The sequence below is a fragment of the Rhineura floridana genome, chromosome 10 (genome assembly GCF_030035675.1).
Source record: "Rhineura floridana isolate rRhiFlo1 chromosome 10, rRhiFlo1.hap2, whole genome shotgun sequence".
NCBI lineage: Eukaryota > Metazoa > Chordata > Lepidosauria > Squamata > Rhineuridae > Rhineura > Rhineura floridana.
In genome coordinates, this window is record NC_084489.1 from 12,248,391 (window position 1) to 12,273,309 (window position 24,919).

At 41.7% G+C, this 24,919-nt stretch overlaps 1 protein-coding gene across 2 annotated transcripts in view; it reads right to left on the bottom strand.

The window, feature by feature from the left end:
• Nucleotides 1–24,919, bottom strand: part of SEPTIN7 (septin 7) — a 101,304-nt gene that overhangs the window by 33,651 nt on the left and 42,734 nt on the right. For both annotated transcript variants that reach the window (XM_061585872.1, XM_061585873.1), the window contains exons 5-8: nt 18,602–18,736; nt 10,015–10,132; nt 6,241–6,333; nt 4,113–4,209 (exon numbers count right to left, since the gene is read on the bottom strand). In XM_061585872.1, the coding sequence (XP_061441856.1) occupies nt 4,113–4,209; nt 6,241–6,333; nt 10,015–10,132; nt 18,602–18,736 (443 nt within the window). The remainder of the gene's footprint in view (nt 1–4,112; nt 4,210–6,240; nt 6,334–10,014; nt 10,133–18,601; nt 18,737–24,919) is intronic.

A 24,919-nucleotide genomic window follows, 5' to 3' on the forward strand; every position in this document is an offset into this window, starting at 1 on the left:
AGAGTTACCCTGCGGTGGTGTCTGGACGCTATGTCATTTTGGAAGGGCAGGAGCGCCCACTGAAGTGTGCGGGAATGATGACGTGCCCATGGCATCGTTTGGAACGTGGATACCATCAAACCCAGAAGTGCTGCCAAGTCCATCAGGTCTGTTGAGGGGGAGGATAGGACATCCAACGCTACTTTGCGAATCTTGCTGATCCTTTCTTGGGACAACGTGATGAGGCCGTGTTGTGAGTCTATAGTCGCTCCCAAATGTGTAATGCATCTGGATGGAGAGAGATGGCTCTTGGCCTCGTTGATCAGGAAGCCATGGTCTTTTAGGCAGGTCAGGGTGACACGGAGGTCCTCCCATGCCTTGTGCAATGATGGTGAGCGGATCAGAAAATCGTCCAGATAAGGAAAGATATGAATCCCCAGAGTCCTGAAGTGTGCCACCAGGGCAACCACGATCTTCGTGAATGCCCTGGGAGCAGACGACAGGCCAAAGGGCATAGCCCTGAATTGATAATGGTCTTGTCCCACCGCGAAGCGAAGGTACCTTCTGTGAGGGGGAAAGATTGGTACGTGAAGGTAGGCCTCCTTCAGGTCGACAGAAGAGAGGAAGTCCCCTAGCCTCAGCGCTTCTTTGATCGATAGTAAGGTGTCCATACGAAATTTGTGGTATTTTATGAAGGAATTTAGACCCTTGAGGTCTAGCACCGGCCTGGACAAACCGTCTTTTTTCTCGACGGTGAAGAACAGAGAGTAATTTCCCAGGAATCTCTCTCCTGGTGGGACCTTCTCGATGGCTGCCATGCGTAGGAGATGGGAAACTGACTGTAAAACTTTGCCCCTCTTGTGTGGATTTGCTGATAGAGGGGATGGAATGAATCTCGCCGGGGGGGTGGAAGAAAATTCCAGGCGAAGGCCGTATCGAAGGGTGTGTAGGCCCACTGATTGGAGGATAAGTCCTTCCATCGGTGAGCAAAATGTTGGAGACGGCCTCCCACTGGCGAGGCGGAGGCGTCAGAACTGACCCGTTTCCACATGACTGGGATGCAAAGCCCGATCGACCCGGAAGGTGCTGCTGGGACTTAAGCTGTCTGCGCTGTCTGTTCCAGAAGGGACGGCTGGAGCGGGTGTCCTTCTGTCTTCCAAAGGGACGTGAGCCCCGAAAGGACTGCGCCAAATGATAAGGATGGAATGAGCGACGAAAGGTTCTTCCGTCATCCCTTTTTCTGGTGGATGGCATGGACTTTTTCTTTTCCTTAGTTTCCAAGACATTAGTGAGGGCAGTGTCCCCAAATAATTTGCCTCCTACGTAGGGTTCTGAGGCAAGATTTGAACGAGCTGCCGGGTCTGCCTCCCAATGTCGAAGCCAAAGGGTTCTTCGCGTGAAGTTCCCTGCCGTCTGCCATGAAGGTAACTGCTCGAGAGACCTTCAGCAGAGATTTGCGCACCTGGGCTGCATCTTGCTGTGGGGCATCCAGCAGATCTTCCAACCAAAGAAGGGAGGCTCGAGCAAACACCGAGGAGTCTGCTGCTGCTGCCCTGATTGATAGCGCACTAGCCTCGTGCACCCTTCTAAGCCCCTGGTCCATCTTGCGCTCAGTGGTATCCTTAAGGTGCGCATCTGAGTTTTTCGGATTCAATGATGGGTTTAGCAGATTGACTATAGGCGCGTCTATGAGTGGGACCTTTAGCTGATCCATGATCGGTTGTTCCAACGTATAATATTGGCTAAGGAAACCGATTGTTTGAATTGCAAAGGAATGTCGAATTCTGATTTGAGCACCTTCGGGAGAAGAGAAGGAAGCTTCAACACTCTAGACCTAGGTTTTGGATCTGGACATACCTCTCAAGGAGGATGGAGTAGGAGAATCCTCTGCAGAGGTGAGGGTAAGGGCTTCCATCGTCTTGCATAGCAGAGGAAGGAAATGAGGCTCTTGATATATCCTAGTAGATAAAAGCTCCTCAGATTCTCACTCTCCACTCCATTCCTCTTCATCCAAGACAATCAAGTCGTGTTCTGTGTCTATAAGCTCCTGCTCTGGGGGCTGAAGGTGCCTGCCTTGAGATGCCGCATAGGGATCTGGAGATGTGCGGCTGGGGGAAGGGCGTGGATTTGCCCTCAAGTGATCTGCAGGTGGGTTCTGTGAGGGCTGTGGGCCCGATGTAGCTTGATAAGACAAATCTCTAGCCAGATCCATTAAGAAGGCATCCCTAAGCTGCTTCTTCAGTTGTTGAATTGAATGTGCTGATAGGTGTAACTGTAAAGGGCGAGCCTGAGTGTGGGATGAGTGGAGCCTGTGCCCTTCAGCATCTTGGATCTGTTGGACAGGGATTGGCTCCTCCAAAAACCCTGTAAAGGCCTCAGGAGAGGAGATGGTAGAAAAAATAGCGCCCAAGGAAGGGTGAGACTGGCTGCCTTCCTCATCAGACAGGGGTTCCAGGTCCCTCTGATCCCTTGTATGGTGGACAGGACCCTGATTGTCTCTACAGGTTCCCTTATATGGGATAGGCAACCTGCCTTCCGTAGCTACCCTGCCCGCCAGAACCTGAGCCTCATCCACCTCATGCCTGATGGTAGAGGGGCGGGCCACTGCCATATCTGCATGATCCCCCGAAGACTGCGACTGCCCTGAACCCAGGGTGGGAAGGGGCTCTGATGCTGCACCTATTGCAGGCATGCGGGGGAGCGGTTTCAACCCCTTCGAGAGGTGTTTCGTCTTGTGTGTGGCTTTCCCCATCGCGGGCACATACTGCGGGACTTATAGGGTTAATAAAGGAAAGACTCTCGCTGGCAGTGAGTAACCATGCTGTCTTGGTAAAGGGCTGGGCAAGCAGAAAAAACCAGCAGCGGCTGTAGTCTGTAGTCCCTACTGCGATTGTGCGTCTGCCTCCCCCACTGCTATAGAGCGGGGAAAACGAAAGCTGCTCACAAAAGGAGCGCGAAAAAACTAGGTGCCGGCTTGGACACTGAGCCCCAGGGAAGCCGTCTCCAAACTAAAGCTGCCGACGCTGTTGCTAGCTCTCCAAGGAGAAACGGCAGCTAACTTGGCTGGAGAGGGAGCCTGAAGAGGCCGACGGCCCCAGGAGCCGCGGGGAGGGGCTAGTTGCTCCTCGCCACGGAGAAAGGCTTCGAGGGAAAGACACAAGGAACTGTTTTTGTTTTTGTTTTACTTTTTTTTTGAATAAAAACACACAGAGGGAAAGAACAGTAAAATGACACATGAAACCTAAACAAACAAACAATACAAGCCTGAACCAACGGAGACAGAGAGGATCCAACCACTTTTGTGTGAAGGCAAAAAAGAAAACTGAGCACGGAGCAGGCGCAGACCAGGAAGGGATCTACAATAAAATGTCAGCAGTACTCTTTTGCCTTCAACCACTAGGTGGAGCTAATTACCTACCTGATATCATCTTTCCATGCACAGGAGAAGGACCTTGGAATTGTAGTGGATCGCAGGTTGAACATGTGTGATGCTGTGGCAAAAAAGGCAAACGCGGTTTTGGGCTGCATAAACAGAGCTATAGTTTCCAGGTCGAGGGAAGTAATAGTCCCACTATATTCTGCATTAGTCAGGCCTCATCTGGAATACTGAGTTCAGTTCTGGGCGCCACATTTTAAGAAGGATATAGACAAGTTAGAGCGGGTTCAGAAGAGGGCAACGAGGATGATAGCCGGTATGGAGAACAAGTCTTATGAGGAAAGGTTGAAGGAACTTGGCATGTTCAGTCTGGTTAAAAGAAGGCTGAGGGGTGACATGATTGCACTCTTTAAGTACCTGAAGGGCTGTCACATAGAGGAGGGTACAGATTTGTTCTCTGCTGCCCCAGAGGGTAGGACTAGGTCTAATGGTTTTAAGTTGCAAGAGCGTAGATTCAGACTGGACATTAGAAGGAACTTCTTGACAGTAAGGGCGGTTTGGCAATGGAACCAACTGCCTGGGGAGGTGGTGGGTTCCCCTTCGCTGGATGTCTTCAAGCAGAGGCTGGACAGCTGTCTGAGGGAGATGCTCTAGCTGTGGATTTCCTGCTGTGAGCAGGGGGTTGGACTCGATGGCCTACAAGGCCCCTTCCAACTCTATGATTCTATGATTCTATACTAACATTCTATGCACTTACCTTCTGCAACACCCCAAGGATACTGCCTTCCTCTAACTCTCTTGCCATTGACTTCAATGATAGTATTGCTACCAACTACAGCAAGAGGTAAACGATCCTACAAGAAAGAAGTATATTTTTTCTTGCATACGTTGCTGACACAGATGGTTAATATACATAATTTTATGACTCTGAACAAATAAAATATTCAAGTTGGATATAAACAAAAGGGACTTTTGAAACTTATGACAGGGACCATGGCTCAATGGTAGAGCACATGCTTTTCATGCAAAGGTCCCAGGTTCATCTCCTGACATGGGCTACTGAAAAGCATCTCAGATGGCAATGTTGGGAAAGATTTCTGCTTGAGACATTGTAGAGCTGCTGTCACTTGGGAGAAGACTTGGTTCAAAGCAACAATGGTAATATATTCTCTTTTAGTTTCTCCATTACTACGTGGTTGTAATTCTTCATAGGAACCTGCCTTATACTGAGTCAGGTCACTGGTCCATTTAGCTCATTATTGTCTACACTGACTGTCAGTGGCTCTTTAGGATTTTAGACAAGCTTCTCTTCCAGCCCCACCTCAAGATGCCGAGGATTGAACCTGGGACCTTCTGCATGCATAGCAGATGCTCTACCACCAAACAATGGCCCTTCTCATTAGAATAACGTCCATGCCACATTTCCCCATATCATACCACAAACAATGAAATAATTTACCAAAACTGCCCAGGGTAAACCACTGCATACCTACCCCTTCAGAACCAGTAAATGAAAGGAGAACAACACTGCCAATTAAATGAGGCAGAGAAAAGATGATACGTCAGCAAGCTTCTGATAAAGCTCTTAGGCTTCCTTAAAACATTAATTCACAGAAGCAGTTGCAAAAGATCCAGTGAGCTGTAAATATTACACCTCACTTAAGTGATACAGTAACATTCATATAAAAATAAAATAACTGTAATGTATGAGTGACTAGAAATCTGGTTTCAACTGTTTTATCTTTTATTTGAACTAGTAATATGCTACTTAATCGTTCACAAAAAGTATATAATTATAGGTAATTATATCTTAATTCATTTTTATTTTCTATAATAATTACACAAAATAGTGTTACAATAGTAGTTTTAGCTGCTATCAACAGAAACAAACAAGCCTTGGGCTGGCACACTGTCCCCTGCTCACTCCTCTTCCAGCATAGTCAACAGGAGATCAGAAGCCTCTGCTTCTGTTTAAACTAACCACACTTTAGGGTGTCATCCAAACCCTAAAATGTGGGTAACCCTAAGTATGGTTAGTTGAAACAAGCCAGGTTCATAAATTGTGGTTTAAAGCTGGCTTGTTTCAGCTAACCATAGTTTACTAACCATAGTTTAAAGTAGCCAGTTTATCCAGGTTTGGGCAAAAAGCAAGCTGCAACTTATCTATAAATTGAAGCAAAAACTTGAAAAACTCCTTATCGTGGCTACATCAGAAGACGTAGAGGGGTGTAAGAGCCTGAAGCTCATTCTCACAATGCTAAACAATGGCTTAGTATTATGTCCAAATAAGGTTATGGTCATCAAAATGTTTGTGGGAAATCTGATGAAATTAACTGTTTATTTGATGAAGTACTTCAATCATCACTACTTTTGAGATATGCCTATGAAATATGAAAAATGGCAATGCAATTTTAGTGAGCATTACCAAAATATCTTCTAATTCTCCAAGTCATTAAATGCTTAATGTGTGTGCTTCTTTTATTTTCAAGAAAATAAACATAAGGCACTGAAAATTCATCCCACCACTGAGCACTGCTGTGCTTGCATAGCTTTCTCTAATTACTTCTTCCAAACTCTATGTAAAACAGTGAAGTTCCCTCCATCATAACAGTGCCAGGTTCAGGCGGAATATTTTACTACGCCTACAAACTTGGTGTTAAGATACGGCAATACCTGATATATGAAAGCACTTTAGGGGACTACATATGCAAGGCCTTCCTAAGTAGTTTCAGTGGAATGAGAGCTCTGCATGTGTGGAGCAGCCCTTCCCACCAAAGTTAACATGGAAGTCTATCTGTAAAGAATTCTGCATTAAAGTATATCGCTCAAGATGAGAGATAAATTATAACTATTTGTGAATATTTTGCTTCAAGACATTTTTGTACCTTTATCTTTTTAACCAACTTATTTTCTTCTTCATCGTCCGTCTCTGGGAACTCATATATTTTAATTTTGTGCTCTTGAATTTCTTTCATTATCTGAAATTTAAAAAAATATTAATAGAAGACTGAAGCAATGTTTGGACATGCTTATGAAGCAAGCAATGTTTCCTGCATTTACACATAAATTACACTAATCTCCATGGATGCTTCGAGCATCGCAAGCCAATGCAAGAATATGGATGCAATTTTTAATTCCCAATTTATTATGATGTTTTTTTGAAACCTAGCTTATATATTTGTCATTTTCAGACAACCTTGCCCTTGTCAGTAAAATGTCCTTATCACTTGAACATTTTAATTTGTCCCTCTTCAGCTATAAATTAGATGAAATAATTATCAACACCTACTGTCATAGCATCTCTTGGAGATTTTGATCTTTCCATTTATTTATTTATTAAATTTGTACCCCACCCTTCCTCCCAAAGCAGCCCAGGGCAGCAATGATAACTTATACTGTATACAGATTTGCAAGGTAATTTAATTATAGAGTTACTATAAGAGTTACTTTTACTTATTTATTATATATGCTGCCTTTCCTCCCAGAAGGAGTCCAGGATGGCACTTCAAGTGGCTAACTCATATTTCATGCAATGTCGCAGTTATCATATATACACTAAAGCAAACTCAGTTCCCTGAATGATGGTCCTCATGTAACCAACAGAGTGCCCTCATGCCCAACAGGGCTCAGGAAACCAAACTTTGCAGAATGATTGTTTTTTTTGGGGGGGGGGGCAAAAGCAGTCCAAGGAAGAACTACGCATGTTCAGTAGGCACAGAGTGACTGTTGGGCAGGGGGGAAACCCTGAATGCTGGGAGAAGGGGAAGCTTCCTAAAAAGGACCACTCTACACTGCAACATTTTGCTGCTGATCCCACTTACAGCCCAGCAGTTTGGAAATGAAACATAACCACCCTAAAATAAGGGAGTAGTTTCTACATACCTTGGGTACTCCCCTGGTGTACATAGATTTGCAAGTGTTTTTTTTAAAAGCAAATAACCTAACAAGGACCTATGACCTTCCTGAATGTTGATGGCAGTTTAGCCTATGGATATCAGAAATATGAAAAATAATTCAACCCATTGTCTGGAAAATGAAACTTGCAGGTTCACACTGAATGCTAAAGATAGGAACTCCTGCGTTTGATATTACTTTTGGGGTTCTACCTATTACAGCTATACTAACATTCTGGAATTTCTCCATTGTTTTCTATGATAAGTTCTCATTTCCTCCCTGGGAGCAGGGGAAAGAGAGGGTGAGGTATCTAAAGAAACCAGAAGTTGGGTAGATTGTACAAATTCAACTATTAAGCCTATAGATGAGCACAATTGAGAAATGGAATGTTACAGTGTTGGTTGTGGAAATAAAAATAAAATGGAGGTGAGGCAGAGGGGTAACTGGGCTACTAAACCCCATAACAGCTTATAGTTAGTATCCTGGAGGGAAGTATCCCTGGAGGGATGCATGCTAAAATATGAAGAACTCCTCACTGCACTGTCCAAGGATGTTTCAGGACATATTTTCCTTTCGCATTCTCCAGAACCACCCCCACTTTGTAGCAACAAAACACGCAGGTTCAGGACTCGCTGCCATCCCTAAATGAGAGCCCTCTAAAACTATATAGCAAAAGAGAGGAATGGGGGGGCATTGAGGGAGAGAGGTGTACCATTGCCTTTGCCTGAAACTCTGCCCTTCTCCCAGAGTCCTGAACAGCACTACAAGGCTCCTGTACTAATATGGCTGGAGCTCTGAACAGGAACCTCTCTATTATGGGGAAAATAATACACTGCAGTATTTTGCTGCAGGTCCCACTTGTAGTGACTATCTGTGTTAGCCAAATGCATTTCATAAGATTTCGAAGGCCAGGATTTGGCATGAAGTGCATGGGCCTTGGTTGGATCTCCTAATTAACAACTACAAGTTTTGAATTATGCTCTCATTCCATATTACTACGTAAACAATATTTTCAGTACCCTGTCTTCTCTTGACACACACATTAGTTTTGGTACTACACTAGGTGCTGTTGCTATAGCTCCTTAGAGCCTGAATTAAAATTCAAGCTGAATTTGGGAGTGGAGAGAGCAATGGTATTTCCTGTCAATGAAGGACATTTGACTGAATTATTCGTAAAGCCTCTAACCTTCCCTCCAGGTAGTCACAGCCTGGCATACACCACAATTAAGTGCAATTTATTATTTTCCAACCACAATCACATTCCAACTGCACGACTATCTTTTAAAAGCAACATTACAGCATTGATTAAGTATGACTGTCTACAACAGCCTTGTCTGACAAATCTCTAACTTTAACAGCCCAGCACAAAACTGGCAAAATTTCAAACACGTTTTAGATTGAGAACATGATATTTATTCCACTTGGTAATTAAGAATGTTAATTTCTAACTAACATGGATAGAACTAACGTTTTCATTGTTGAGATAAGATCAGTGAACACATTTCCCTTGTCAGGAATTGTATTATGCTATTCACGCCTTTTGCCTTCAGGAAAGAAGTTGGCTTACCAGCCCCAAAATATGTACAGTAGGGCCCAACTCATACGGTGGGTTAGGTTCCGGACCCCTGCTGAAAAGTGAAAATCACAGAAAAGTGGAACATACGAGGCCACTCGAGTCTTTGAACTGCAGCCCCGGAGGGCGCCAGGTACCTGGACCCTGGGTCGGAGGGAAACAAATGTCCGACACCTCCCCCACACGTGAGATAGGCGTGCGATGTCCTGCACCAGCCTTGGATGGACACCAGGCCCCCAGCAGTGGGAGGATGTGCTGAGGAAGAGACAACCGCAGCCTCTACCGTCCCCCTGCGGGCCTCCGGAGTTTCCCTCCGTGCGGCCCAGCATGCCCAAGGGGGAATGGGTGGCGGCTGGGCCCTCCCTGCGTCCATCAAGGAACGGCGGCGAGACCTCGGCGAGAAGGCCCTGTGAACGCCAGCTCGTCGCATCAGCTCGCCCAGGCCCCTGTCTCCTGACAACTCTCAGCACCCTTCACAAAATACACTTCCCAGGATTCCTTGGGGGAAGCCATAAGTGAAATAAAGGTCTGGCATGGGTATGGCCCCCTGATTAGCCAAGCCAAGCATCTGTGAATCTGGCTTTTAGAACAGTGACAGTTGGTTCTTACTGAGCATGCTAAATTTCTTAAATTAAAAATCAGCCAGGCATTTTTAAAACTTTAAACTGCAGAAGATGAAGGACAGAGTATGGGGCAAGGTCCGTATTAGGATTACAGGTACTCTGTGAACATGGCTGATTTTTAATTAATTTCAACAAATTATGAGACCACTGACAGAAAAAAGTCTAAGAGGGGTCTGGATATTTTTACTCTTGTTTTATAGTTTGAAGTCTCAATTCTCTCTGAGTGTTTTATGTATCACCATGAAAACTTCGAGGGTTGTTCTGAAATGAGCTTATGGGAAGCAGCAGGATGTTATGAGGGCTGTTTTCAATTTAACATTGTGGAATGCGAACAATCCATGCTGGCTGTATAACACTCTCTCTCTCTCTTTCTCTTTCTCTCTCTCTCTCTCTCTCCCTCTCTCTCTCTCTCTCTCACACACACACACACACACACACACACACACACACACACACACACACACACACACACACACACACACACACACACACACACACACACACACACACACACACACACACACACACACACACACAGAGCACTATTTAATAATAAAGTGTCCATTCACCTGTTTTTTAAACTGTTGGCATTCTTCAGGTGTAAGTGTGTCTGCTTTGGCAATAAGTGGAATGATATTCACTTTTTCATGCAGGCGCTTCATAAACTCGATATCCAACGGCTTAAGTCTTAAAAAAAAAATTGTGATTCAGCAAAATATGGCTTTCAGACAAAGCAACTAAAAAAATCTCTTGTGAACACCTACACTGATAAAATATCCATGACCAAATGCATGTGTGAAAGCAGTGAATAATTACCATAATTTTCTTTACCTATTTAATAGCTGCAATAATGTTTGTTACAGAGGAAGAAACCAAGTCTTTTTCCAGGCATCACACCTGTAAACCTATCCTACAGGGTTACTATAACTCTGAAACATAGCTTTGAAATAGAGAACTATACAATACTAATACTTCATTTCTGACTATCACAGTGCCAGTCACACAATATTGCTTTGTATATTCAGGAAACAGATGGGTGGGAATGTTGGGACAATTAATTTAAAGAAATTTAAGGAAAGGAATCTTCCCTTTCATACAAACACATTTTGTAGCACAATCAAGTGTTAATGTGCCAGTATTAGAATATGCTACTTTACTCCCAACTTAAGGATGGAAAACGGAATATCGGTGGACAGCAAAAGAGATTTAAAGATGTTCTCAAAGCTAATCTAAAAATTTGTAACATGAGCATCGAGAACTGGGAAGCCTTGGCCCATGAGCATCCCAATTGGAGGTCGGCCATTATCAAAGGTGCTATGGACTTTGAAGAAGCATGAGTACAGGGCGAAAGGGACAAACGAGTTAAGCGGAAGGCACGTCAAGCAAATCCTCATCGTGACCATCTTCCATCTGGAATCCTATGTTCTCACTGTGGGAGGCTGTGTGGAATTGGCCTCCACAGTCACTTACGGACCCACTGTTAAAGACCTTACCCTGGAAGACAATCTTACTCGGCCACGAGTGATCGCCAATGAGTGAGTGAATGATGCTAGTTAGATACAGACATACTGCAGACTAAGGTATATTTAAAAGTCTGATAAAAAGCACTTTAAGGTATTCCTGAATATAATGGCCACCTCCTTGCAGCTATACTAGCTGAAAAACTATTAAGAAAAATGAATGGTCAAAAAAAAAAGTTTCAACAAAACCCTTCACCAAAGGCTACTCAGAAAACTTAAGCAATCATGGATAAAAGATTTCTGCTTATGATCAGTAACCAATTTAAGAACTAGAGGCAGAGATTAGGAATAATTGAGCAATTCACAATTTGTTAACTTGGAAAATTTGTACCCCATCTCTCATACTTGAGCCATGTGGATCGAGTTCCCTTCAACTGGCTCACCCTTGATGAGATGCCATATCTCCCCTTACCCAAGCCCACTGGAATGAGGGCAATGCATATGCAGATTTCTAATTATCTTTCCTGAAAGACTAGGTGGCCTACACTGGCAGTTTTCTTAATAACATGCATATTTTAGGGGAAAGAATTCAGCCCTCCTTTTCTGTCACAGAGAGGAGGAGACACAGCTTGCATTCAGTTCTCTATCTTACAAAATGTATAAAAAACTTGAACCAGTGTATGCATTAGCACATTTTCTAACTATACTGCATTCCAAAAGCAAGTTGCATTAACTGAGAGTAGCTAGCTAATGGTTTCCAGGTGACATTTAAGCATTATGGCACCAGATAAACTACAAACCCTTGAGTGATTAGGGAACAGATTACTAAAGAGCCTGTTACTATACATAAATAATGCTGCTGAAGCAATTTAAACAAGTATTTGAAAACAATGGCTTTCTAAACTAAGTGGATGGGAAAGTAAAGATTTGTAATTTTCGGCAAGAGGCTCTGTTCAGGAATCCAATTAACCTAAAATGTTAAGGAAGTCAGTTTGCTCATATAAATGGCATTCTATACACCCTTACTGTGTTGGCTTTCTGTGTTTAAGCCTGAAATCCTATACTCTGTTTCCTAGGAGCAAGTCTCATTGAACTCAATGGGGCTTCCTTCTAAGTAGACATACAAGAGTACACTGCAATAGTCTTCTCTCTTCTATTCTGGTTAGCAAGTTAAAACTGATAGCTTCCAGTAAATGAATGTGAGAGTAATAAGCCTTTTCTCTGAATACTATAGTTGGCACATGCTATATTTAAGCAATTTTTATTTTATTAATATTACTGTATTCTAAACAGTTTTTATTTTGACCATACCAAGTAGTGTTCAAACTGTATAAATACAATTCTGATTTGTAAAATTCACACACTTTTTGGATTTGTCACATTCACATAAACACTTGCTTTAGATTTTCAACAACCTGAATTCAGATCAGTTTTCAACTAACCACTTGTGTGTGATCAAACGCTTCTGCCAATGATTTCCAAGAAGAAAAGCTGCTTCACATATTACAGGAGACAAACCTGTATCTCTGGCTCTCTGGTTTGCACATCTCTCACACAATACTATTTTAATGCATGTGTTATGTATACATACTATGAGCATAGTGTGTGAAGCAGTCTGATAACCTAATGTGGAGTAAAATAAGTCTAGGAAGCTGCTATCAAAATCTCTTAACGCTTCTATTCCCTGAAGCAGTAGGCTTATTCTCTGCCAAGAGACCATAATCAGTGAGTTTTCCCAAGCTTGCAACTTTACTTGAAAACAGGGAGCTAGCTTTCCACCCTGTTCTCTTGCACTACAGTGCTGAAGTGACATTGTGGCCCTTTTCCATTTCCTTCTTTTAGCCTGCATTTTTACTTTCGAGAGGTTTCCTATCTCATCCAACTGGCTAAGCACTAATATAGTAGAATTGAAGACTCATCACTACTTACCAGTAGTAAGATCAGGAAACCCTTGACACTGTCCCTATCAAGTCAAATTGCTTTAGATAAAAGAGCAGGACTTGTCTGAATTAAGTTTAAGGACATACTTATACTATTCAAAAGAGAAAGTTCTCTTTTAATTGAACAAATACTACAGCATAACACAAAGGAGAACCAAAACAGCCTATAAAAATGCCAAAACAAGTCAGTTAAAGTAATTTTCTTTATTAAATTTACCCACAAGAACATGATAAAACTTAGGGTTAAGGAAACACATTTAAAGTAGACAGTTATTTATATTCTGTAGGTGATTAAGCTATTATCTTGTAGCATTTTTAGTAAGCGTCTATTAAATAAGAATAGCTTTCAAAAAAGGTAGCTTCAGTGAGCCACTTGCTTTCATTTTAGGAAACACCCAGCTTTTGTCTTTTGGAGACTCTAATCCTGTAAGACTCACTCTCTGTATCTGGTTGCACTATGGGGATTGGATGCAGGAAACAGAATGAAGCTGAATTCAGATTGGGTTGAGAAATGAAGGCTGACAGGAATGATGGCCTAGGAATGTGTTCATGAATCAGTAGCTGAGGTCAGCTTCAGGATCATAGCACATTTTAGATTCTGTATCAGAAACTATTACTTTAAGCTCCAAGTGATGCAATTAAAGACTACCAAGATTTGAGCATTTGATATTAGTGATACCAAGATAAACAAGGACAGCAGGATCAAAAGTAGATGAAGCTTGCCCCAACTCATGTTACTCTGATGGCCTTTTGTGCTACTGTTACAGACAATTTTGGATTAAATGTTTAATTTAACTCTTAAGGGAAAAGTGGTGCCCCTGTGGCCTTCAGATGTCGTTGGACTACAACTCTCATCATCCCTAATCATTGGCCATGCTAGCTGGGAGTGATTGGAGAAGGAGTCTCAACAACATCTGGAAGCCATAAAGTTGAGGAAGGCTACCTTAAGCCTATGCTCTACTTAAATAAAAGTTATAAATGAACGAGAGTGACATGCACCTCTAGTTAGGGCTTAGTGTATATAAATACTTGTTAATGACCCATACATTACTTCAGATTGCTTGCTCATCACTAATAAAACTGGCATGTTTTTCATTGCCAACAATCTGTCCAGACAAGTGAAAAACTTTCATGACACCTTGCCTATATAGGACACTTCACTTTTTTCTTTCTCATACTCGCCCATGTACGATGGGGTACAAATGCCCCTTAAAGACCAGGTCCGCAGCCTCGGGGTCATTCTTGACTCCCAACTGTCCATGGAAGCTCAGGTTTCGGCTGTGAGCCGGGCAGCACTGTATCAACTCCATCTGATACAGAGGCTAAGCCCCACCTTCCCAATCATCTGCTCCCATCAGTGGTACATGCCCTGGTCTCCTCTTGCTTTGACTACTGTAATGTGCTCTACATAGGGCTACCCTTGAAAACGGTCCGGAAGCTGCAACTGGTACAGAATGTGGCGGTGCACCTGATTAAAGGCAGCCGCCGGCGAGATCATGTAACTCCAGTGCTCAAAGAGTTGCACTGGCTACCTGTTGCTTGCCGGACCCAATTCAAGGTGTTGGTTTTGACCTTTAAATCCCTACACGGTTTCGGCCCAGCCTATCTGAAGGAGCGCCTCCAGCATCATCAGCTATGCCGCCGAACAAGATCGGCCTCAAAAGACCTTCTCTCTATCCCACCAGTCAAAACAGCTAGACTGGTGAGGACTAGAGATACGGCTTTTTCAATTGTGGCCCCCACCCTATAGAAGTCCCTTCCAAATGATCTCCGCCAGGCCCCCTCTACAATGAGTTTCCGCCGGGCCGTGAAGACCTGGCTCTTCAGGCAGGCCTTTGGTGTGGGCTAGATTTTAACATCATTGCTTTTAGATTTTAATGTTATTGTATTGATGTGTCATTTTGTGCTATTTTGCTTATTTTGTACGTCGCCCAGAGTGACTGGTTAGCGAGCCAGATGGGCGACTAAGAAATCCAATAATTAAATTAAATTAAATTACAAGTCATAACACTGGATGTTAGATCTGATCTCAAATTCCACTGAAGATATTCAAGGCCAAGGACCAAGTGCCATTTATTCCTTTCTGTGTCTATCACCCCATTCCCTACAAAAAGCAAAATCTTATGAAGTCAGACAGAAGCTAAAAGGGGACTGTGATCTATATAAACAGTGAATTCAGAAATTCAATATGTGGCCTTTTATGGAATTAAAAAAGAATGAATCTACTGGGAAAATCCGGCTTTAGGATGCACACCATAACGTGGTGAGGGGGTTTGAGAGTGTTGAAGAAGCTGAGAGCAATGCCGTCAGAAGTCTAGAGCAAGAAACTAGACTCCTAGCAGGGGCACCCATGGCAGAATGGTCAAAGCTGAGACACCAGACTAAGATGCATCCAAACTCAGAGGAAGGCAGTGGTAAACCACCTCTGAATACCTCTTACCACGAAAACCCTATGAACAGGGTATCCAAAATGCAACACAAGATAGTGCTGGAAGTTGAGAACCCCAGGTCGGAAGGCACTCACCGAGCTACTGGGGAAGAACAAAGGACAAGTACGAGTAGCACTGTGACTAATGACGCAGCTGGGTCAAAGCCGAAAGGAAGCCCAGAGGCTGATGTGCACAGATGCCAAAGGAGAGTCTGGAGTTGTACAACGCACACAATAGGAACATGGAATGTGAGAAGCATGAACCAGGGAAAGTTAGAAATTGTCAAGCAAGAAATGGAACGCATCAACATTACAATACTTGGTGTGAGCAAACTAAAATGGACGGGAATGGGATATTTTCAATCAGGCAACTACAAAATATTTTATGCAGGAAATGAGAAATCAAGAAGAAACGGGGTTGCTTTAATAGTGAGAAGTGATGTAGCAAAAGCAATTAGGAGCTACAACGCAAGGTCTGAGCGAGTGATATCAATGAGATTAAACGGGAAACCTATTAACATAACCATCATCCAAGTCTACACTCCAACGTCAAACACGCAGAAGAAGAAGAATTGGAGAGATTTTATACAGAAGTACAGGAGCAAATTGATCACACACCAAAACAAGATATGATGATAATCATGGGGGACTGGAATGCAAAAGTAGGGAACAGAGAAGAACTAGGAATTGTGGGGAAATGGGGCTTAGGAAAGTGAATGATTTGTTTCTTGCCAACACAGTTTTTGAGCAACCAAAAAGACGACTTTACACGTGGACATCACCAGATGGTCAATATAGGAATCAAATTGACTGTATAATTGGAAGCAGAAGATGGAGAAGTTCCATACTTTCTGCAAAAACAAGACCAGGAGCAGACTGCCGTACAGATCATGAACTGGTCGTATCGAAAATCAGAGTAAAGCTAAAGAAGAACAACAAAGCACTCATAATGCCCAAATACAATTTAAATAACATCCCAGAAGCATATAAAGATCAAATAAGGAACAGGTCTGAGGCTTTCAACTTAGTTGACACAGAACCAGAAGAACTATGGACTGAAGTCAGGGACATTATCAGGGAAGAATGCAAAAAGACAATACCTCTAGTTAAAAAGAGAGAAAGACCTCAATGGATGACTGAAGAAACTCTTAAAATGGTTAAAGAGAGAAGGAAAGCGAAAGCAAATAGAAACACGGTCAGAACCCTAAACGCAACAATACAGCGACTAGCACATAGGAACAAAGAAAACTGTAACAATAGTTACTGTATCGAAATAGGGGTAGAAAAACAAAAAGGGTAGAACAAGAGCCCAGTTCCAAAAGATTAGAGAAATGAAAGGGAAATTTAAACCACAAGTAGGGATGTTGAATAATCAACAGGGGAACACACTGACTGACCGAGATGAAATAAAAGGAAGATGGAAGCAATACACTGAAGAACTCTATAAAAGAGATGAAAGGATGACAGATTCATTGATGGAAGAACCATATGATGAAGAACCAGAAATTTTAGAATGTGAGGTGAAAGCTGCTCTTAAGATACTTGGAATAAACAAATCACCAGGAACAGATGGCATACCAATAGAGTTGCTACAAGCTACTAAAACTGAATCTGTCCAAATTTTGACAAAAATTTGTCAAGAAATATGGAAAACTAAACAATGGCCCACAGACTGGAAGCATTTGACATATATCCCAATTCCAAAGAAAGGGGATCCCAGAGAATGTAGTAATTATCGAACTATTGCCTTAATATCCCATGCAAGTAAAGTAATGCTCAAGATTCTACAACAAAGGCTCTTACCATATATGGAGCGAGAAATGCCAGACGTCCAAGCTGGATTTAGAAAGGGAAGAGGCACCAGAGATCATATCGCAAACATATGTTGGATAATGGAACGGAGCAAGGAATTTCAGAAGAAAATCACCCTGTGCTTTATAGACTACAGCAAAGCCTTTGATTGTGTAGATCATGAAAAACTATGGAATGCTTTAAAAGAAATGGGGGTGTCACAGCATCTAATTGTCCTGATGCGCAACCTATACTCTGGACAAGAGGCTACTGTAAGGACCAAATATGGAGAAACCAACTGTTTCCCCATCGGAAAGGGTGTGAGGCAGGGGTGTATTTTATCACCCCATCTATTTAATCTATATGCAGAACATATCATACGGAAAGCGAGATTGGACCAAGATGAAGGAGGTATGAAAATTGGAGGGAGAAACATCAATAATTTAAGATATGCAGATGATACCATACTCTTAGCAGAAACCAGTAATGATTTGAAACGAATGCTGATGAAAGTTAAAGAGGAAAGCACAAAAGCAGCACTACAGCTGAACGTCAAAAAGACTAAAGTAATGTCAGCAGAAGATTTATGTAACTTTAACGTTGACAATGAGGACATTGAACTTGTCAAGGATTATGAATACCTCGGCACAGTCATTAACCAAAGTGGAGACAATAGTCAAGAAATCAGAAGAAAGCTAGGACTGGGTAGGGCAGCTGTGAGAGAACTAGAAAAGGTCCTCAGATGCAATGATGTATCACTGAACACCAAAGTCAGGATCATTCAGACCATGGTATTACCGATCTCTATGTATGGATGTGAAAATTGGAGAGTGAAAAAGGCGGATAAGAGAAAAATCAACTCATTTGAAATGTGGTGTTGGAGGAGAGCTTTGCACATACCATGGACTGCAGAAAAGACAAATAATTGGGTGTTAGAACAAATTAAACCAGAACTATCACTAGAAGCTAAAATGATGAAACTGAGGTTATCATACTTTGGACACATCATGAGAAGACATGATTCACTAGAAAAGACAATAATGCTGGGGAAAACAGCAGTGAGTAGAAAAAGAGGAAGGCCAAACAAGAGATGGATTGATTCCATAAAGGAAGCCACAGACCTGAACTTACAAGATCTGACCAGGGTGGTTCATGACAGATGCTCTTGGAGGTCGCTGATCCATAGGGTCGCCATAAGTCATAATCGACTTGAAGGCACATAACAAGAACAACAACAACACTGGGAAAATCTGACACACAGAAAAAAGTTATGTGAACCTAAGCTAACTGACAAAAGATGCAACAAGGAAGTTAAAAAAAATACTGTTCCAAATGTATTTAGCATGTAATCTCACTTCTTGATATTCTGATTTAATGTAAGGCACCTTTGCTAGTATAAGACAAGAGAAATTAAATTACTTAGGAAATTAGACCATGCTTGGAATTCTTATGCAGTGACAAATCTGACCTTGTAAAACTGAGTGCCTAGGTATGGAGTGGTATAGAAAAAATGGGGAAAGTTACATTTGCTACTAACCCATGTCCTGAAGGAGCAATGAAGTATAAGCAACACTGCACTCTGTTGTCTGGCATCTGACGTCTGTTCACACGCGATTCTGCATTGAGATAGTCTTCAAACTTACTGTCAATGTAGTCAATTACTGGCTGCCAGCTAGAATATGAAAATATGAAATTATTATTATTAAAATATTTTTTTGATTTTTTACAAGCAGGTAAGTATTTAAAACTTATCCTCCCCTCCCTTCCCTCCCTCCTCCCCTTACATCTTAACAACTTTGTCTCCTATTCCTTTGCAGGTTACAAAGCAAATGCATTGAGATATGACTCTGGTTATTCATCAATATAGTTAATTCTTAACCCAAAACTCCTCTCCACAATTGTACATGAGTTGCTGGTGGGTGCGTTATTCGGCTATGCGTGTTTGCACAGCACAGAAAGCAAAACCACGTTTCAATAAAGTCATCCTAGTTTTGGTCTTCTTTGAGTGCACATACTTGCTTTGTCAGTTTTTCCATCAGAGCTAATGTCCAGACCTTTTGTCTCCATATGTCCAAACTTAAAGCATCCAACCGTTTCTAATGTTGAGTGATTGCTTGTCTTGCAACTACCAGTAGGAAGGTAATTAGTTCTTTCTGTATCAGTTTACTTTGATCATTTTAAAAAAACATTAGTAATGCCAGCTGTGGTGTACAAGTAACCTCTTGAGCCATAATCAATGTTATTTCTTTAACTACATCAATCCAAAATTTTTGAATTCCGCTACAACCACCACCACATATGATACCATGTACCTATTTGTGCACATCCTCTCCAGCATAGTGGTGATGTAAGGGGATTTATTCTGTGGCAACGGAGGGGAGTTAAGTACCATCTATGGAGTACTTTGAATGCATTTTCCCTCACTTTTGCAGATATTGACAGTAACGGCTTTTTTGCCCACATTGTTCCAATCAGCTTCTTCTATTACAATTCCCATATTGCTTTCCCACAATTGTTTTAGGGTTTGCAATTTACCTGTGTGAAAGTTGCATATCAATTTATATATCATGGAGAGTATTCCTTTTGAGCCTGAGAGTATGCTCCACACCACGTGCTCAAAGGGAGTAAAATTGTGGGTAGCGTGGGCTTGCACTGTTTTATTTGAAATAAAATGTGAGATTTGATGTGTCCTGAACCAATCTTTATTTCCTTGCCCTAATTTAGCAGACAATTGAATACCAGATAGAGTTTTTTGATCTTCATAAAAGGATCTCAAGCAATAAAGGCCTGCTTCTTTCCATTTTATGAAAGAATAAATATTATTATAGAATAAGCGGTGAAGCCAAAATGGTATTAATGGAGATATATCTGCTGTTAGGTGTTTTTTCCACTGCACCCGTACTTCTAAATCTGCCAAAAGGGGGGTTAATGTTTCCTGTTATTTGTGTTTTGTGTCTGAAGAGGAGGAGGGGTAGTGCTGGGAGTTTATGAATATCCTTTTTTGCATGTTCCATATGTAGCCATATGCATTCCTCTGGGTCATGTAGCATTTGCAAGAAGATCATAGAATCATACAATAGTAGAGTTGGAAGGCACCTATAAGGCCATCAAGTCCAACCCCCTGCTCAATGCAGGAATCCAAATCAAAGCATTCCCAACAGATGGCTCTCCAGCTGCCTCTTGAATGCCTCCAGCGTTGGAGAGCCCACTACCTCCCTAGGTAATTGGTTCCATTGTTGTATGGCTCTAACAGTTAGGAAGTTAGAGATGAGCAGCTTTATAATACCAGGACAAATTGGGAAGACCCAAGGCTCCCTAGTGTGCATTCTTGTATAATACCTTTTGTCTAAGTCTAAGTCTGGGTTTTTTTATCTAAATGCACAAAGGTCAAGCAAAGTTTCTGCCACCCACTTAACAACTGATGGAATATTTGGATAGGTAGCACTTGAAATAGAAATAGGAATTTTGGCAATACTGTCATTTTGAAGGCTGCCAATTGTCCAAACCATGATAAATTCATTGAGGACCAGTGTTTTAAATCCTGTTTAATTTTCTTTACCAATGGGAGAAAATTAAGCTTCCATATTTGGGACCAGTGTTTTGGGGCTTGTACTCCTAGGTATTTAAATGAGTAGGACGTAGTTTAAATCTTGTTAGTTCCTTCAAATATTGCTGTAAATTTTCAGTGGTGTTGATGCATAAAATTTCCAATTTGGATTTATTTATTTCCAGACCTGCAACTGCTCCATAAGCCTCAATTGTCCTGAGGGCATCCGGTACCGACATTTCCGGTTCAGAGACCATCAGGGCAATATCATCTGCAAATAAGTTTACCTTGTGTGACCTATTAGAATAGTAACCTATTAGAATTCTATTAGAATAGAACCTATTAGAAATAGTAACAGTAACCTATTAGAATTCTTTGAGAGTGTCAACAAGCATATAGATAGAGGTGATCCAGTGGACATAGTGTACTTAGACTTTCAAAAAGCGTTTGACAAGGTACCTCACCAAAGGCTTCTGAGGAAGCTTAGCAGTCATGGAATAAGAGGAGAGGTCCTCTTGTGGATAAGGAATTGGTTAAGAAGCAGAAAGCAGAGAGTAGGAATAAATGGACAGTTCTCCCAATGGAGGGCTGTAGAAAGTGGAGTCCCTCAAGGATCGGTATTGGGACCTGTACTTTTCAACTTGTTCATTAATGACCTAGAATTAGGAGTGAGCAGTGAAGTGGCCAAGTTTGCTGACGACACTAAATTGTTCAGGGTTGTTAAAACAAAAAGGGATTGCGAAGAGCTCCAAAAAGACCTCTCCAAACTGAGTGAATGGGCGGAAAAATGGCAAATGCAATTCAATATAAACAAGTGTAAAATTATGCATATTGGAGCAAAAAATCTGAATTTCACATATACGCTCATGGGGTCTGAACTGGCGGTGACAGACCAGGAGAGAGACCTCGGGGTTGTAGTGGATAGCACGATGAAAATGTCGACCCAGTGTGCGGCAGCTGTGAAAAAGGCAAATTCCATGCTAGCAATAATTAGGAAAGGTATTGAAAATAAAACAGCCGATATCATAATGCCGTTGTATAAATCTATGGTGCGGCCACATCTGGAACACTGTGTACAGTTCTGGTCGCCTCATCTCAAAAAGGATATTCTAGAGTTGGAAAAGGTTCAGAAGAGGGCAACCAGAATGATCAAGGGGATGGAGCGACTCCCTTACGAGGAAAGGTTGCAGCATTTGGGGCTTTTTAGTTTAGAGAAAAGGCGGGTCAGAGGAGACATGATAGAAGTGTATAAAATTATGCATGGCATTGAGAAAGTGGATAGAGAAAAGTTCTTCTCCCTCTCTCATAATACTAGAACTCGTGGACATTCAAAGAAGCTGAATGTTGGAAGATTCAGGACAGACAAAAGGAAGTACTTCTTTACTCAGCGCATAGTTAAACTATGGAATTTGCTCCCACAAGATGCAGTAATGGCCACCAGCTTGGATGGCTTTAAAAGAAGATTAGACAAATTCATGGAGGACAGGGCTATCAATGACTACTAGCCATGATGGCTGTGCTCTGCCACCCTAGTCAGAGGCAGCATGCTTCTGAAAACCAGTTGCCGGAAGCCTCAGGAGGGGAGAGTGTTCTTGCACTTGCGGGCTTCCCCCTGGCACCTGATTGGCCACTGTGAGAACAGGATGCTGGACTAGATGGGCCACTGGCCTGATCCAGCAGGCTCTTCTTATGTTCTTATGTTCTTATATATCATGCCTTTGAATTCCTTTAATATTGTTATTATTTCGTAGTGCTGTGGCCAATGGTTCAATGGCTATGGCAAAGATCAGGGTTGACAATGGGCACCTTTGTTTTGTGCCTCATTGTATGGAGAAGCGAGCTGAGTCTTGGCCATTCACCCTAATCACTGCTTCGTTGTTCGAATAGAGTCTGTATGATACATCTTTAAATCCTTTGCTAAATTGCATTTTCTGCAATAGATCAAACTATTTCCAATTGACCTTATCAAATGCTTTATGCGCATCAAGGGAGATGATTAAGCATGGTTTTACCTGAATGTTTTCCATAGCATATGGCATTAAGGAGACGATGGATTGGGTCCTTGATATGTCTGTTTCATATAAAGCCTGCTTGGTCATTATGTATCAATTTTGGTAGGAAAGTGGCCAGCCTATCAGCCAGGATCTTGGCATCCTGGTCGATAAGCGATATTGGTCTGTAAGATCCTGGTGTCTCGGGATCCTTGTCTGGTTTTAAGAGTAAGATTATTCTAGATGGTTTCCAGGATTGAGGTACCGGTTCACCATTAAGTATGCTATTGAATAACCTTAATAGGTGTGGGGATAGTATGTTTGCATTTTTTTTATAAACGATACCTGTAAACCCATCTGTTCCTGGGACTTTTAAGGGTTTAAGTTTTTTAATAGCCTTCTCTAGTTCTTCTAATGTAATGGGGCTCATAAGATGGTCATTTTCAGGGGTTAGTGTATATAGATTGTGTTCTTGAAAATATTTCTGGATAATCTCTGGATGTACATCAACAGCAGTATACACGTGTTAAAAAAATTCTTTAAAGGCATCTATTTTTGATTTGTCATATATCTTCCCGTTTCTGCTTTGAGAGCATATATACCATATGTTGTTGGCGCCAACACTGTTACATTTTCGGCGTCAGGTCAAGACTTTCCTCTTCTCCCAGGCATTTTAGCATGTGTTTTTAAACATGTTTTTAAATTGTTTTTTGTGTTCTAAAATTTGTACATTTGTTTTTAATGTTTTTAATTGCTGTAAACCGCCCAGAGAGCTTCAGCTATGGGACGGTATGTAAATGTAATAAATAAATAAATAATTTTTTCTCTATTTTTTCCCTTAATATTGAGGCAAGCAATCTTATCTCCAAATAAATAATATTTCTGATTTGTATACAGTAGGGCCCCGCTTTACAGCGTTCTGCTTTAAGACATTCCACTGATGCGGTGGCTTTCATTTTCAATTTTAAAGGTATTTTTTGCTCTTTTGCGATGTTTTGCGCCATTTTCACGCGACGCAGCCCATTATAGTGAATGGGGTTCCGCTTTACGGCGGGGGTCCGGAATGGAACCCACCGTATAAGCGGGGCCCACCTGTCCTGCATAGATGTTGTGATTTTTCCTATATCCAGGGCTTGTAATTGAGCCCTTTTTTGTGTTAGTTTGTTATATACTTTCTTGTTGCCTGAATGCTTATTTTCCCCCCAGTTCTGTTATTTCAGTTAAAGGTTTTTTTAATTTGTCCCTTTCCCTTTTTAGGTGTGCAGATTCACTTATAAATTCCCCTCTTAAAACTGCTTTCAAAGTATCCCATAACAGGTGTTCTTGGAGAGTATTATGGTGATAAAAGTCATTAATTTTGATAGTTACTACGGTCTATAATTTCTCTCTGTTGCATTAATATTGGATTTAATTTCCAGCTAGGGCGTGGTGGCGAGCCAGTGTAAAAATTAAATGCTGTATATACTGGGCCATGATCTGATATCAAAATGGGTCCCATATGTGATGTTATGATGTTATTCATTAAATTTGAAGAACGCAGTATAAAATCAATCCTCAAATATAATTTATGGCAGTTAGAGAAGAAGGAATAATCTTTACTGGTGGTTATTCACTGAACGCCATGAATCAATCAGACTGTATTTTGAAAAAAGAGCTTTTAGGTTGTTTGAATCAGACCGTGTTGGTGAATGAAATTTCCCTCTTTTATCTATTTTAGCATCCACCACCCAATTTAAGTCACCTCTAATTACCAGATTGCCTTCTTTAAAGCCTTGAGTTGGCACAGAAGGGATGATAAAAATTCTCTTTGACCGTAATTTGGGCTGTATATTGAGCCCAGTGTGATTGGTTTACCATTGACAAGACCTTTAATAAAAATAAATTGACCCTCTGACTCTTTTAGCGTTCCTAGTTCTTGAAACTGTACCCTTGGTTCTACCCATATGCCTACTCCTCTAGCTTTAGACATGCCTGAATACTGGAACCATCTACCGTGTGAGAAATTACTGGTATGTGTTCCAGATTCTTCTTTTGGAGATTATGCATATATGTATATATGAACGTAACTGTGATTAACCAAACAGAGGTTTTTATTGTATTAACAAAACGTTTCAGCGTCCGCCTTCATCAGCTGCTAACATACAAATGCTGTTACCAAGGTGGCAGTTATAGAGCTTTGAGGATGGAATGCTCAGAGGGGCTTCATTGGCAGAAGCTAAGTAGTGGTGGTACTGTCCTCCAGGTTCAGGCCATGTGGTGCCAATGTGTCCAGGGAGTAAATCCAAAAGTTCTCCCTTTTAGTCAATGCTGCTGGATC